The 12,950-nt window shown below is 43.9% G+C and overlaps 1 protein-coding gene and 1 pseudogene across 4 annotated transcripts in view; one reads left to right on the forward strand and one right to left on the reverse strand.

Moving 5' to 3' along the window:
- Mcph1 (microcephalin 1) overlaps positions 1–12,950 on the forward strand; it is a 202,087-nt gene that overhangs the window by 45,271 nt on the left and 143,866 nt on the right. For 3 of the 4 annotated variants that reach the window (XR_015048686.1, XM_085844145.1, XM_085844143.1), the window contains one exon: positions 524–628. The exons of the other annotated variant lie outside the window; for it this stretch is intronic. Coding sequence is in view for 2 of the 3 variants with exons in the window: in XM_085844145.1 (XP_085700271.1) it covers positions 524–628 (105 nt within the window). In the remaining variant the exon portion in view is untranslated. The remainder of the gene's footprint in view (positions 1–523; positions 629–12,950) is intronic. 4 annotated transcript variants of the gene reach the window in all.
- LOC147002511 (AP-3 complex subunit sigma-1 pseudogene) lies at positions 10,359–10,741 on the reverse strand (annotated as a pseudogene).

The following is a 12,950-nucleotide window of genomic DNA, read 5'->3' on the forward strand; positions in this document are numbered from 1 at the left end:
TCCAGAGCTTACCAATATGGCCGGGCTTCCTGTAGGGATCCTCTGTGTCCCCCCTGCGAGCACTGGGCTTACAGGTTGGTTACCACACCCATCCTGTATGTTTGTAGCTCTGAACTTCAGTCCTCACACTTACACAGCACCATTTCCACCAAGCCTTCCCCTAAGCCTCCCCTTTTACAGTTTTCTTTGTTTTACTCTGTGTGTGGACGTTTTACCTTCATGGATGTCTGTGTACCATACTCTGCACTACACACAAAGACCAGACAGGCATCAGATCTCTTCCGACTGGAGTTGTAGATTGTTCTGAGCTGCCTGCCATATGGGTGCTGGGAATCGTGTGGGACCTCTGGAAGAGCAGCCAGTGTTCATAACCATGAAAACATCTCTCTTTCCCCTCTCTCTCTTTACCTCAAAGTGTTTCAGTCTTTTCTTGTGCTCTCTGTCCCCACTCAACCCCCACTCTCCACTAGAATCATTGCCACATAGTGGGTGTGTTGGTTTTTCATAGCTGTTCCCCTCCTAGGCAGGTGGGTTTGCATCAGTAAGAAGTGGAGTCTCTCCTCAAGGTAGCGTTCTGCAGTACATCACTGGAGCTGACTCCCAGTTTAAGTCCTGCTCTTTCCTGCAGGTAAGTGTCTTAATATCTATGATTGAGACAGTAACATTTTATGAATATGGTTTTCCAGTTTGCAGTAATTCCAGGAATTTGGCTGTGCCTTTAGATAGTCTGATAGAAGCTTTGATCTCAGACTTCACTTTCGAGTTTAAACAGCAGTGATTCACCCAAATGACAGTTGATATTTGTTTTTCTTCTTGAAAATTCAACATGAGTATTTGTTATTCATCGAGTTGGGGAATTGTCACACTTCCTCTAAGATGACACACTTTATAAAATGTTCCCGTAAACAGTTTCCTGTTGTTTATTCGTGCTGGGTGTGCTGAGATAGGGCCAGTCTGAGGGTGGATCCTGTCACCGGACAGATGGGGTAGCAGACACTGAGCTTGGATTTATAACCCAGGTGTCTGGTGATCTGCGGTTACTTTGATAAAGCCTTCCTGGCAATCCAAAGCCAGGACTGGCAGAGGTGGGCTGTGCTCAGTGGGATAGGTGTGGGACTCAACAGCACATGCAGCTTTGTGAAGCCATTTAGAAACCAACAGCAGTATATTGATGCCCACAGTGGCTGTCCACTCCCACGAGCATGCTTGTTTTGTTTTGTTTTTTCTTGTTATGTATGACAGAAAATATTTCCACAGAAAACATTTAATAAGATCTTCAAAGGGTTTTGGGTACATTGTGACATGTGTAACTCAGAAGTCACCAAATTCAGCTGTGGTGGTGCGCATGGCTGGAATCCTAGTATTCAAGAGGAGGGAGGCGGGAAGATCAGTGGAAGCTCATCCCCAGCTGTGTATGGAGTTCACAGTAGTGAGTCTCTGCCAGATAATCACTAACAAGAAGAACAGTGCGAATGGGGTTAGCCTGAGCTAAGTGAGTCCCTGTCTCAGAACCACAGCAGGAAAGTGCCTGTTGGACAGATTCTCCTAGACCTCAGTGAGTCGTGGGCCCCACACTTGGAGGCCAGAGTGAGTGTACTCCATCCCGAGAATCCTGGGCTGTGCAGCAGAGGGAGAAGCTGCTCCTGGAGTCCGGTGAGCTGGCTGGTAAGCCTGCACGACTCCGAGCAAGGCTCAGTCAGCAGATCCCCTCTAAATGCTTCATTACTTCTGGCCATGTGACAGAATGCCTTAAAAAGCAAGAAGGAAGGCTGTATGGTGGTCTGCACTGCATCACGGTGGGACGCCATGACAGAAGACTGAGACAAGTGGTCTCATTGCATCTGCAGTCAGGAAGAAGGTGAGCCTAGTACTCAGCTCAGCTGTTCCTCCTTATTCAGTCCAGGGACCCTGCCTCCTGGGATGGCGCCCCTCACTCATCCTGAGTTAAACCTAGCATTGCGTTCCGTGGTGATTCTCTAAGTCTAGTCAGGACGCCAGTGAAGCATTAGCACCCATACATGTAGCTGCTGGTATCTAAGACCTAGTTTATTAAATATGATAGTTAACCCTAGTAATCCGCTTAGATATATCAAATCTGCCAATCTGAAGTTTCCCCTGGGAGTAAAGAAACTTCTTACGTGCATTTCCACTCAGCCCTGTACCCCCTCAGGCCACACTTGCCCTCCAGAAAGTCAGCACCATGCTGGTGACGAGCCCACCAAAGCACCCCACACTGTGTCCCCCCAGTGACTCAGCGAAGCTAACCGCACTCGTGTTGTTCTTACTAGTTCTTAGTTGGTGACTCATTTGTGTCCCATATAATGTGAGGGGAGTCTTACTGGGAAGTTTCTGGGACTAGTGTTCTCTCAAGGAAGATACCCCTGGGAAGAAGGGGTTGGCCTTGTCCCCTGGAACATCCACAGCTGGAGGTCAAAGCCAAGAGAGAATTAAGGAAAGGAAAGCATTGGCAAGGGTAGGCGGCAAGGCCTGCAAGCCTCACACGGTTTCCACAGAAATCAGATGGCCGTGTGCCTAAAGGCAGGGCTGCTCTACTGAGGAACTGATCGGCATGTGGTCAAGGCAGAGGAGGTACGGCCAGGAGACTTCATGCTGTTTCCAGTATCACTGGAGGGCTGTGGATCTAAGGGTGGGATGCTTCAGTTAGGAACCTCGAACACCACGTACAGAAGCACACACCCAGTGCCCCAAGCATAGACCTCACTGGAGACTGTCGCTTACCTAAGCCAGTCCACACTTCCTCCCTGGCAGGATAGAGTCCTCTCCACGCCTGGCTTTTTATTCCTTTGTCTTTCCTTAATTCTCTTAACCTTTTGACCCTTTTAAATAGTATTGTTCTGTAAATAACTGGGACTATTACTTGTTAATTATTAACACAAGCTAATTTAGGGGTTTTTTGTTTTTTTGGTTTTTTTAAGAAAAGAAAAGAGTTAAATGGAGAATGACATATAAAAGCTGCCAATTACAAACCAATGAGGCATTATCTCAGTTAAACTAAATAAGAGGCATTGCAAATAGACTTTTGGCATGCCTTTGTGGCTTTTGGATATGAGCAGAGATTCAGTTTATCTGTCGGTGTGGGTCCAACAAAATCTCATGTCTGTTGACTGTCAGATTAGAGCAATTGGGGATGAGGGACTTATCTTTAGCCTCAAATTTTCAACAAGCATGTTATTATAAATTATAGTGTTTTATTTTTTTATGGAATTATCCTGTTTTTCATTTTAGAATCTATTTGCTTCTTGATTCTGTTTTACATTGAAAAATTAAGTCTGTTTCGGTGTTAATAGAATTCTTTCGTTTTCTCTTTGTTTTGTTTTGTTGGGGTTTTTTTTTTTTTTGGTTTTTTGTTTGTTTGCTTTTGTTTGTTTGTTTTCTTGAGTGGTTGCACTTCCTCCAGTAAACTTTTTCTTTTTTCTTTTTTTTTTTTTTAATTAAGTAAGTGTGTGTGTGTGCACACTTGGGTTAGTTCCCAATGAGGTCAAAGGGGGTTGGGTATGCTGGAGCTAGATTTAATTGGCAGTTGTGAACCTCCCAAACTTGGGTCCTCTGGAAGAGCATCGAGTGCTCTTCACCACTAAGGTATTTCTCCAGCCCATTGTATTTTTTTTTTTTTTTTAGAATAAGATTTACTTACTTTAATATTGTGTATACATATTTTACCTGTGTGTATGTATGTGCACTATCTGTGTATAGTACCTGTAGTGCCCTTGGAAGCCAGAAGAGGATATTGGATCTCCTGGAACTGAAGTCATAGGTGGTTGGCAGCCACCATGTGGTTGCTGAGAGCCAAATTTTGAGTTCCCTGTAAGATCAGCAAGTACTTGAAACCATTGAGCCACATCTCTAGCCCCTCGCATGCAATTTTGAAAACAGTTTGGATAGCTTGCTTGGATATTGTCTTAGTCAAGGTTTCTATTCCTGTACAAAACATCATGACCAAGAAGAAAGTTGGGGAGGAAAGAGTTTATTCAGCTTACACTTCCATGTTGCTGTTCATCACCAAAGGAAAGTCAGGACTGGAACTCAAGCAGGGCAGGAAGCAGGAGCTGATGCAGAGGCCATGGAGGGATGTTACTTACTGGCTTGCTTCCCTGGCTTGCTCAGCCTGCCCTCTTATAGAACCAAAACTACCAGCCCAGAGATGCTTCCACCCACCCACAAGGGGACCTCCCCACCTTGATCACTAATTGAGAAAATGCCTTAAGCTGGATCTCGTGGAGGCATTTCCCCATCTGAAGCTCCTTTCTCTGTGATAACTCCAGCTGTGTCAAGTTGACACAAAACTAGCCAGTACAGATATACTATAAAATTATTCCTTTGGTGACTTTTTAGTTTAAGTTTTGGTAGCTTCAGTGTAGTGTGCTGTGAACATATGTCTCTGTTTTTCCAACCCCCTTTCCATAATGTCCTTGGGTCTTGGAGGGGTTGTTATAGATGCCACACTTAGAGATGAGTGCTCGACAGCCATTGGTTCTCAGCATTTTGTCCTGTCTATGTTAACTGTCTCACATCCCCAAAAGACGTTTCTCTGACCACAAAGGATGGCTGCCCTAGCCTAAAGGTATAAAACAGGAAAGAACGTTGACTGCATCCAAGGCACCACTGCCAGAGATGCCACACACTTGGAATGCAGTTCTGTGTCAGCCCTTCCAATAGACTCCAGAAGGGAGGTGCTGACAGCTGCCGGGGTCTGCGTGTGGAACATCCCAGAGTGATTTCAAGGGGTTTTGTGTGTGTGTGTTGGGTTTTTGTTGTTGTTGGATTTTGCAGCCTTTGTCCTTTGCCGTGGTTGATTTAGCCTTCTCATTTTCCATAGTCAGTGTTCTGTGAATCTGACAGTGCTCATATATGTGGATTTATACCAGGAGTAAACAAGATAGGTCATATTTGAAAATACTTGAATTATTTCCTCAGTTTACCCATTTTTTCTTTCCTTCCTTCATTTTTCTTCTCCTCCTCTCTCTTTCTTCTCCTACTCCTCCTTTTCCTCCTCTTCTTCCTCCTCTTCCTCATGTTTTATTTTTCAAGGTAGGGTTTCTATGTGTAGTACTGGCTGTCCTGGAACTTGATCTGTGAGTTTGGCTGGCCTCAAACTCACAGAAATCTCCCTGCTTCTCCCTCCCAAGTGCTGAGATTAAAGGTATTCCTCCACCACCTGAGCAGTTCACGCATTTTGAAGGAAAAGTAGCTTTACTATCTATCTGAAAGTTGATATGTAAACCCAAAAAATTTTACAGTGTTTTATTTCTGAAATATTACTCTTTCTCACTAATAAAATGAGTACATCTGTTTGGTTTGACCTACCTTTGATCTTACTAAAACAAAATCAATTACAGTTTTCCAGTGTCATGCTCCCTCCTTCCAAACCTTCCCTTGTCTCCTTCCTCCCTCTGGACCCTCTGAAACTACTACTTTAGAAACCTCAAAAAGGACTTTTGCTAAGGTCAAAAGCAGTGCTCACTGTGTGCACATTAGCTATTAGTGGGGTTCATTCTGGGGTTCCTGTTGACACTGTGTGAATATATGGGCCTGGGACTGTGACTGGTGCTTTTCTCTTCAGGACACAATCGTACCTGTTCCTTTGCCAGTGAATAACAATGTTATAAACCAGTTTGTCTCTTCTTTCTATAGCATCATTCTGCAGTACATACCTTGCAGTATAAGAAGATGTGACTAAAATAGGAATTGGAAAACTAAATTTTAAATGAATAAATTGCAAATAATAACATGAAGGTTTCAGCTTTCCTTGAATCTGGCTACAGGAAGCAGTTCAGTGTACTGTTGGTGCATGTGCGTGTGCGCATGTCTACCCATGGAGACCGGAAGGGCGTTGGATCCCCTGGAACTGGAGTTACATTCAGTTGGGAGCTGTCCTCTGTGTGCTAGAAACTAAACTTAGTTCCCCTGCAAGAGCTGCCAGTGCTGAAAAGTGGTTGGTTACCTTGGGACATTCAGGCCACTTTTGCACCAGCAGGAACCCCTTGCCTAGCAGGTCAGTATTTCAGGAGTTGCAATCCTCAGCCAGCAAAGACCAATGGTTCCTTTCTCGTCTGCAGCCTGAATAGTACCCTGTGGTACCACAAAGTCCACATGAACTCATGAGTGCCTCAGAGAAGCACTTGTCGTTCTGTTCCCCAAAGTGGTCTGTGGGTGAAGTACTTGCAAAGGTCTCACTCTTGCCTACAGGTTGTCATATGTGTGGAACTCCCTTTGCAGGGCAGTGAGGATCCCAGTCTGTTTGCTCAGCACTCTCCTCCTCCTGGACCCTTCACTTGTCACTTGTCCCATATGTCCCTGACAGTCTCTCTGTTTCAGCCAGACGTATGTCTTTCCTTTGCCCTGGGATTGTATTTATATCTGATGATAGCTGTAATCTAAGTGGATTCTGATTGTTTGTTAAAGTCCTTTGGCCCTTGATGGCAGTCATGACCTCTTGTGTGTCTCTCCAGTCCCATTGTGTGCTTGTGTATTGTCCTTGTTCACTAAATATTCAATTCCTAAAGGCTGCCTATCTGTAATATTTTTTTCTCGGTGATTACATGCATCTATTCATAAATAATCTTTATTGTCGTTTTTGTACTTTTAAAATGTATCTTATTTTAAAGATAATAATATAAATTATAACATTTCACCCTTCCCTTTCCTTCATCAACCCTCTCATATACTCCCTTCAAATTCATGGTCTCATATATTTGTATATCTATATATCCTAAATATAATTGCCTCATTCTGTAGAATGTTCCTTGTAGTTATGTTTTGTCGGCTGATCATTTGGTGTTTGATGGTTCTTCCCTGGAGACCATTTTCCCTGCTCTCGGTATTTCTTAGTTGTCTGTAGTTCTTGTGCAGGGCTGAGGCGTCCATCTCAGCTCAGGCTTAGGTAGCCATGTTGATGAGAGTCTGAATCTTCTGACATCACTAGGAGACATGATCTCCCAGGGAACTCCCAGTTCCTTTGGCTCCTACAAACCTCTCTACCCCTTTCACAATGATCCTAAGTTTTAGATGCCACCGTATTTTGTAGATGTATCCACTGGGACTGGACTCCACAGCTCTGCATTTTGATTAGTTGTGGCTTTCTCCAATAGTCTCCATCGGTTGCAGAGAGAAGTTTTCTTGATAAGGGCAGAGGACTATATTGATCTGTGAGTAAAAGGACAAATATTTAGAATATAATTAGGAATTAGGCTGTTTCAGTAACATGGTGGTTGTAGGTTATTCCCCCAAGTCCATGACCTTACTAACCTTGGGCAGGTGGATCAAGGTCCATTTCCTAGCGTGGATTCCCTCTTGTTGAGTGGGTCTTAAGTCCAATTAGAGAGCTGCTGTTACCACCAAGTTGTGTGTGCCACTACTGCACCCCTAGGGTTGCCAGGTAAATGCTGGTCATTGTTGTGGTTCCTAGGTGTCATAGATGGATAAAAATGCTGTTGCATCCCTCCTTTGAAAGCTAGCACAGCACTTTCTGTACCAAGAAAGACAGTTCTCAGGAAGAGGCATTTAGGTCAGTTCAGTTCAGAACCTCTGAACCCTGTACGTGAAGTGCATGGTGTCTTCAGCAATAAGGTGTGGGAAAACTCTGCTAATTAAGGCCTAATTAATCGGAGCCTCTGGACTTAGTGCAATATGGGTGACTCCTTTCATTAGCAGGGCTTCTCCTCTGATCTTGTCTGGAGAATTCTAAGCACACACATACGCCTCTGCCTAAGGAATGTCAGGTAGCCTCAATTAGATTACAGGATCAATTTCATTTCTCCTGATACTACCCGTTCAGTCAGCACCTGAGGTTCCTAAAATGCTTCCCCATGCTAATAAGGCATTCCAGGTACCCTAGGGCCCCAGTCAGTGACCTTTGCTCATCTGGATGTTCCTACCCTCAGTCCCCCGAGTTATTATAAGCTTTGGATCATCCTAAGTAAAATTGATCTGCCCACTGACAGCTGGTCCCGGTGTGGGGTGTGGTCATTCATCATACACAGGGCTTCTGACCCCTCCCCAGTTCCCCTAGCCCCCTCCCCCTACCCTACATGTAGTCTCTGCTTCCAGGATAGAAACTTACCTTCCACTTTGTTGGGCAGGGCGTAACCAAGGGAGCCTATTAATTATTCAAAGGTTTCCTTGTGGCTAGTAAATTTTTACTCGTAACTGACCATGGTTAACTTGGAGCTTGAAATTAGAGCACTTCAGAAAGCCTTTTTATTCAAATGCATGATTATCACAGTCATAGTGAAAGACCTGTTGAGCTAGTCTTGTCGTGGCTGTTCCCAGCCTTTATGGAAACCATCTTCCCAGGCATTTAAGTGAGCCGTGATCGGACACATGGGAGCACACCCCAGCCAGTAGGCAGGTGGCTTTATTGAGAGTGAGTTGACACCGTGGACACACTGATCATGAGTGTCCAGAGGCCAGGACGGACTAGACCTCCCATTCCGTGAGACAGAACATCTACAGGAGCCTAGGAGAACTAGAATTTGGGCCAGCCCAACAAAGAGGATGAGAAAGTAGAGAGCTTGGCACTCTGATGTACTCTGTGCTCTTAGCCTGTTCCTGTGAGGTTGACACTCTGATGTACTCCTCTTAGCCTGTTGCTGCAGGTTGGGAGAGAGATGGAGACGGAGTATAGTCTGAGAATCAGACTCCTAAGAAGTATACGCACAGCTTATCCCTATAAAACTGTATTTTTTTCAGATACCGTGGTTAGTCAATGAAAGAAGGCCCATGACTGCTCCTAGGTATGGCAGGAGAGAAGGTTTATTGTAGATGTGAGGGAGAGTATAGCCAGACATATCTGGAGTGGTCCAGACTGAACCAGCCCATGAAAGGAGAGAGGAGGAGCAAGAAAGGAAGGGCGGGGAGGGGGTGGGGCACAAGAGGAGTACCTGGGAACCCAGAGACCAGGAAGCTAAAAAGACAGCTAGAAAAAATGGCTGAGGCTATATAGGAATTAAGGAAGCCCAGCCCCTGGGCTGGAGAGTTTAAGGTAAGGGACAGGATTTGCCAGCCAGGATGACCCTGTAACTGGTAGGGACTCAGGGAGACTGGCCACTTTGATATGTTAAACAGGCAACCTCAGCCTTTTGTGCTGAGGTTGAGACCTAACAGCAAACATCACTATTTTAGGGCCTTTCGGGAACTTAAAGAATACCTGCTATAGTGAAAAGGAGAACTATTTACTAGTGGAACAGTTGACAGTCTTACAGGATTGAGTTCCCAGGTGGACAGTCAGCTAGATCCAGGGAGGAAGAGAATGCTTTGAGTCACACAGTACAGTTCTAAGGTGGTGTTGCCTGGAACTATTGATACAGCAGAAACATGGCCCGGGCATTGTGTGGCGCTATAGCCAGTCCAAGGAGAGCCAAGCTCTCTTGATTTGGCTTGGTCTGCTATGGTGCCCAGCTCTGCCAAGTCCACCTCCAGGTTGACCTTAGCTCCCAGGCAGATGGCTCATCTACCCTCACCATTGCTGACACTGAGTCAGTGAGTGAAATCAGAGGATTTGTACCTAGGGTATTGAAGGGGTGAGAATTTCGTGACTACTCGGGGTGCAGTGGATTCTGCTCATGAAGCAGGTAGGTGCAGGAGGAACTGGGAAGTGAAGTGTCTTAGTCACCACCAAACAGGTTTTTGGTTTGGTTTGATTTGGTTTGGTTTGGTTTTTTTTTTTTTTTTTTTTTTTTTTTTTTTTTTGGTTTTTCGAGACAGGGTTTCTCTGTGTAGCTCTGGCTGTCCTGGAACTCACTTTGTAGACCAGGCTGGCCTCGAACTCAGAAATCCGCCTGCCTCTGCCTCCCGAGTGCTGGGATTAAAGGTGTGTGCCACCACACCGGGCTTGTTTTTTTGTTTTGTATTTTTTTTTTTTTTTTTTACTTTAGAAGTCCAGTTACCTTGGAGTTTATTTAAACTAAAGAAAAAGTCATGTTTCATGCAATACATACTTGGTTCTTTAAATAACAAATATGACAAACAGCAGAAAGAATTAGAGAATGCTGCACTTGTGATCCATACAAAACATCAACGTCTTGGGTTGTACATAATTAAAGAAACATCTCACTTTTCGAAATACTGTAATAGCCAATATATAGAGGCATGCCTTTATGTGGGCATAGGAATGCAATTTAGAAAAGAAAAAAAATCACACAGGAACTAGTCAATTTCTTTAAAACCACTGAGCAAGAAAAGCAGCATTGAACTTCCATACTGATTTTACGCAGCTTCTATAAAGTACCTTGACTTGAATCCAAGAGCAAAGTTAAAACTCTCCTCCTCTATTTTTGGTAAACAACTGCATGGTAAACTTAGATGATGTTCCCTCTGGATTTTACCTGGGAGTGGCCCTTTTAATATTTATTTAAAAGAGGACAGGTTTGGCACTTTTATACTGATGTCACCAATGTTACTATTTCTTGGGATCTCAGGAAGATTCATATTCTTTACAGCTGATGTAGCACGGGCTGGAGCTCCTGCTAAGCCAGCCTCAGATTTCTCCAGTTTATTTTGTGCATCAATTTGTGTGACAGTCTCAATCATGTTGGTCTCCAATACCATTCCCCCATCACCATTTCTGCAAGAATTTATGAACCTTGTCTACATGGAATATTAAATCCACTTCACAAACATTTTCAAAACATTTGTCTAATGTTTCCACAAATACATAGGGCTGGTAGAACTTGGAGAGCTGCGGCTTCTCGTGGTTGTTGAAAATGAGGATGGCCTTAATCATGGCTGGGCCGGGGCTGACCGGGTGGGCGCTGGGGCCAGGGTGGGGGCGGGCACTCGAGCCTCGACTCCGAGAGCTTCATGCCGCGGCTTCCACTAAACAGTTTTCACATATTAAAAATCAGGAATCACCCAGACAGTGGCAGGACTGGGAAAGGGGCTTCAGACACTACTTCATGCCTCACATACATTTCTTTTTCCATAGCCCCTCTCTCATTCACCAAAAGCTGTCTCTTAGATTATTCACAGACTAAACTTGGCTTCATTAGATTGATTTGCATAGATGACAGAAACTAGAATGACACTTTGTCAATAGGACCTTACATTTGATTTATGGATCATGATAACAATTTCTTTCTTTCTCTCTTTCTTCCTCTTTTATCTTTACATTTATTTATGTGTATGAGTGTTTTGCTTACATGTATATTTGTATACTATGCGTATGCCCAAGGTCAGAAGGCATGGAATCCTCTGGAGTAGGATTTATGGATTTATTTAGTAGGCATCATCAAGTAGGTGCTCAGAATCAAGCCTAGGCTGAGCCTTATCTCCAACCACTGGGGTCCTTTGGTGAAGAGTTCAGCAGCACGTTTAACAGCCTCTTCTGTCTGGAAGCTGAGCTAGACGGGGCTTGCTGTCAGGTCGGCTACAGCCTATTATGTTTGGGAGACTTCCCTTACCTCCAAATGTCCTGCGGCTTCTGACATTTGGTGACAGGGTGACATTCCTCATCGACTTGAAGGCTGAGGACCCTTAAGCAGATCACTCTTGTTTACCTGGAGAATATTGTAGACTCTGGGTCTCTATAGCAAGCCTGGGTTCCTTAAATGTGTGGTGGCTACTGATTAAAGGAACATTATTCTCAAATGTGACATTGGAGAAAAGGCTGCCATTGTAAACCAGTGTTCAATTACTTCTGAATAACAGCGAAAACAAACTATTTTTAAACCTCTACAAAAAAAATTATATCACAATTTCTGAATTCTGGAAAGACCAAACAGGGAGAAAGAATAAGAGGTCACCATCAAATACGTCTTTTATGCTTGTGAAAGTATAGTAAGTATATCTTCAAGTCATTATGAAATCCAAATAGCATAAAGGGGAAGGGTCTCCTGTTTAACACACAGCACAGAACACAGATACATCAACCAACTAAAAACCTGGGTCACTCCCACCCCCATAGCTCATTTAGGTACACTGGTATCAGCAGTGATACACTGTTCTGGCTGGTCAGCACTCCCCAGGGTTCATCTCCTTTTCAGGGTTCTGGAAACCTCAGTTAAATCCCCCCAAGGGGCTGAGGGTCAGAACAAAGCAGAATACAAGATGGGTGTGAATAACTTGAATGTCCATTTTCACATCACAAAAGATCTGATGAGAGCTAATTATAAAAACCATAGCAATGGAGAGGTTAGGTTGAACTGGGGTACAAAGCACAAAGCTTAGGGAAGGCATCTGTAAATAATGACAAACCTTATCTTCCAAAAGGAGTAGGAAGTATACCTACTTATAAAGTTAGGAGCAGCCAGCCAGATGGGCTAGTTGGTGAAGATGCTCGCTGCAAACCTGACAGCCTGTTGTTATTCCCTGGGATCTGCATAATGAAAAGAGAGAACTGACCTCCAAGTGCACTCCATGACATGCGCATATATAGTAAGTAGTCTTACAGATAAAAGATCAGATGCAGCAAAATAGCCCTAAGACATATTTGTGGTCTGTCAAGCATAAAATTAGAGCAAGAATTCCAAAGAGGGTGAGTTGCTGGTCTAGAGTCAGCCCCGCACATCTGCTCGTTGATCCACTCCATGACACAGACACCCGGGGAGGCAAACCATCTCTTTGACAGTTTGCTGTGTTCTGTCACCAATACAGTCACATCGTGTGGACACAGCTATTTCCAGGTCCTGTATTCCTACAAAGTAGAACATACAAAATAGACATTGCCAGGAAATGGCACAGCTTTAGGGGCAAAATATTTTTAGTTTGATTTGGGAAAAGCAAAACCCCAGAAGTTGTCAGGAAATTTTGAATACCTGGTTAAAACAGTACCATAGTTACTAAGAAATATTAAATAGATGTAATGCCCACATATTAGACCCATTAATCTAGGTAGCTTAAGGAAGAACACATATAAGGAGAATGAAATAAAATGTTTGCTAGTAATAGACAGGAAAGTTAGCTATTTCCCCAAAAAATAAAGTATTTTCCAAAAA

The sequence above is a fragment of the Mus caroli genome, unplaced genomic scaffold, assembly GCF_978045245.1.
Source record: "Mus caroli unplaced genomic scaffold, Mus_caroli_1 scaffold_10, whole genome shotgun sequence".
NCBI lineage: Eukaryota > Metazoa > Chordata > Mammalia > Rodentia > Muridae > Mus > Mus caroli.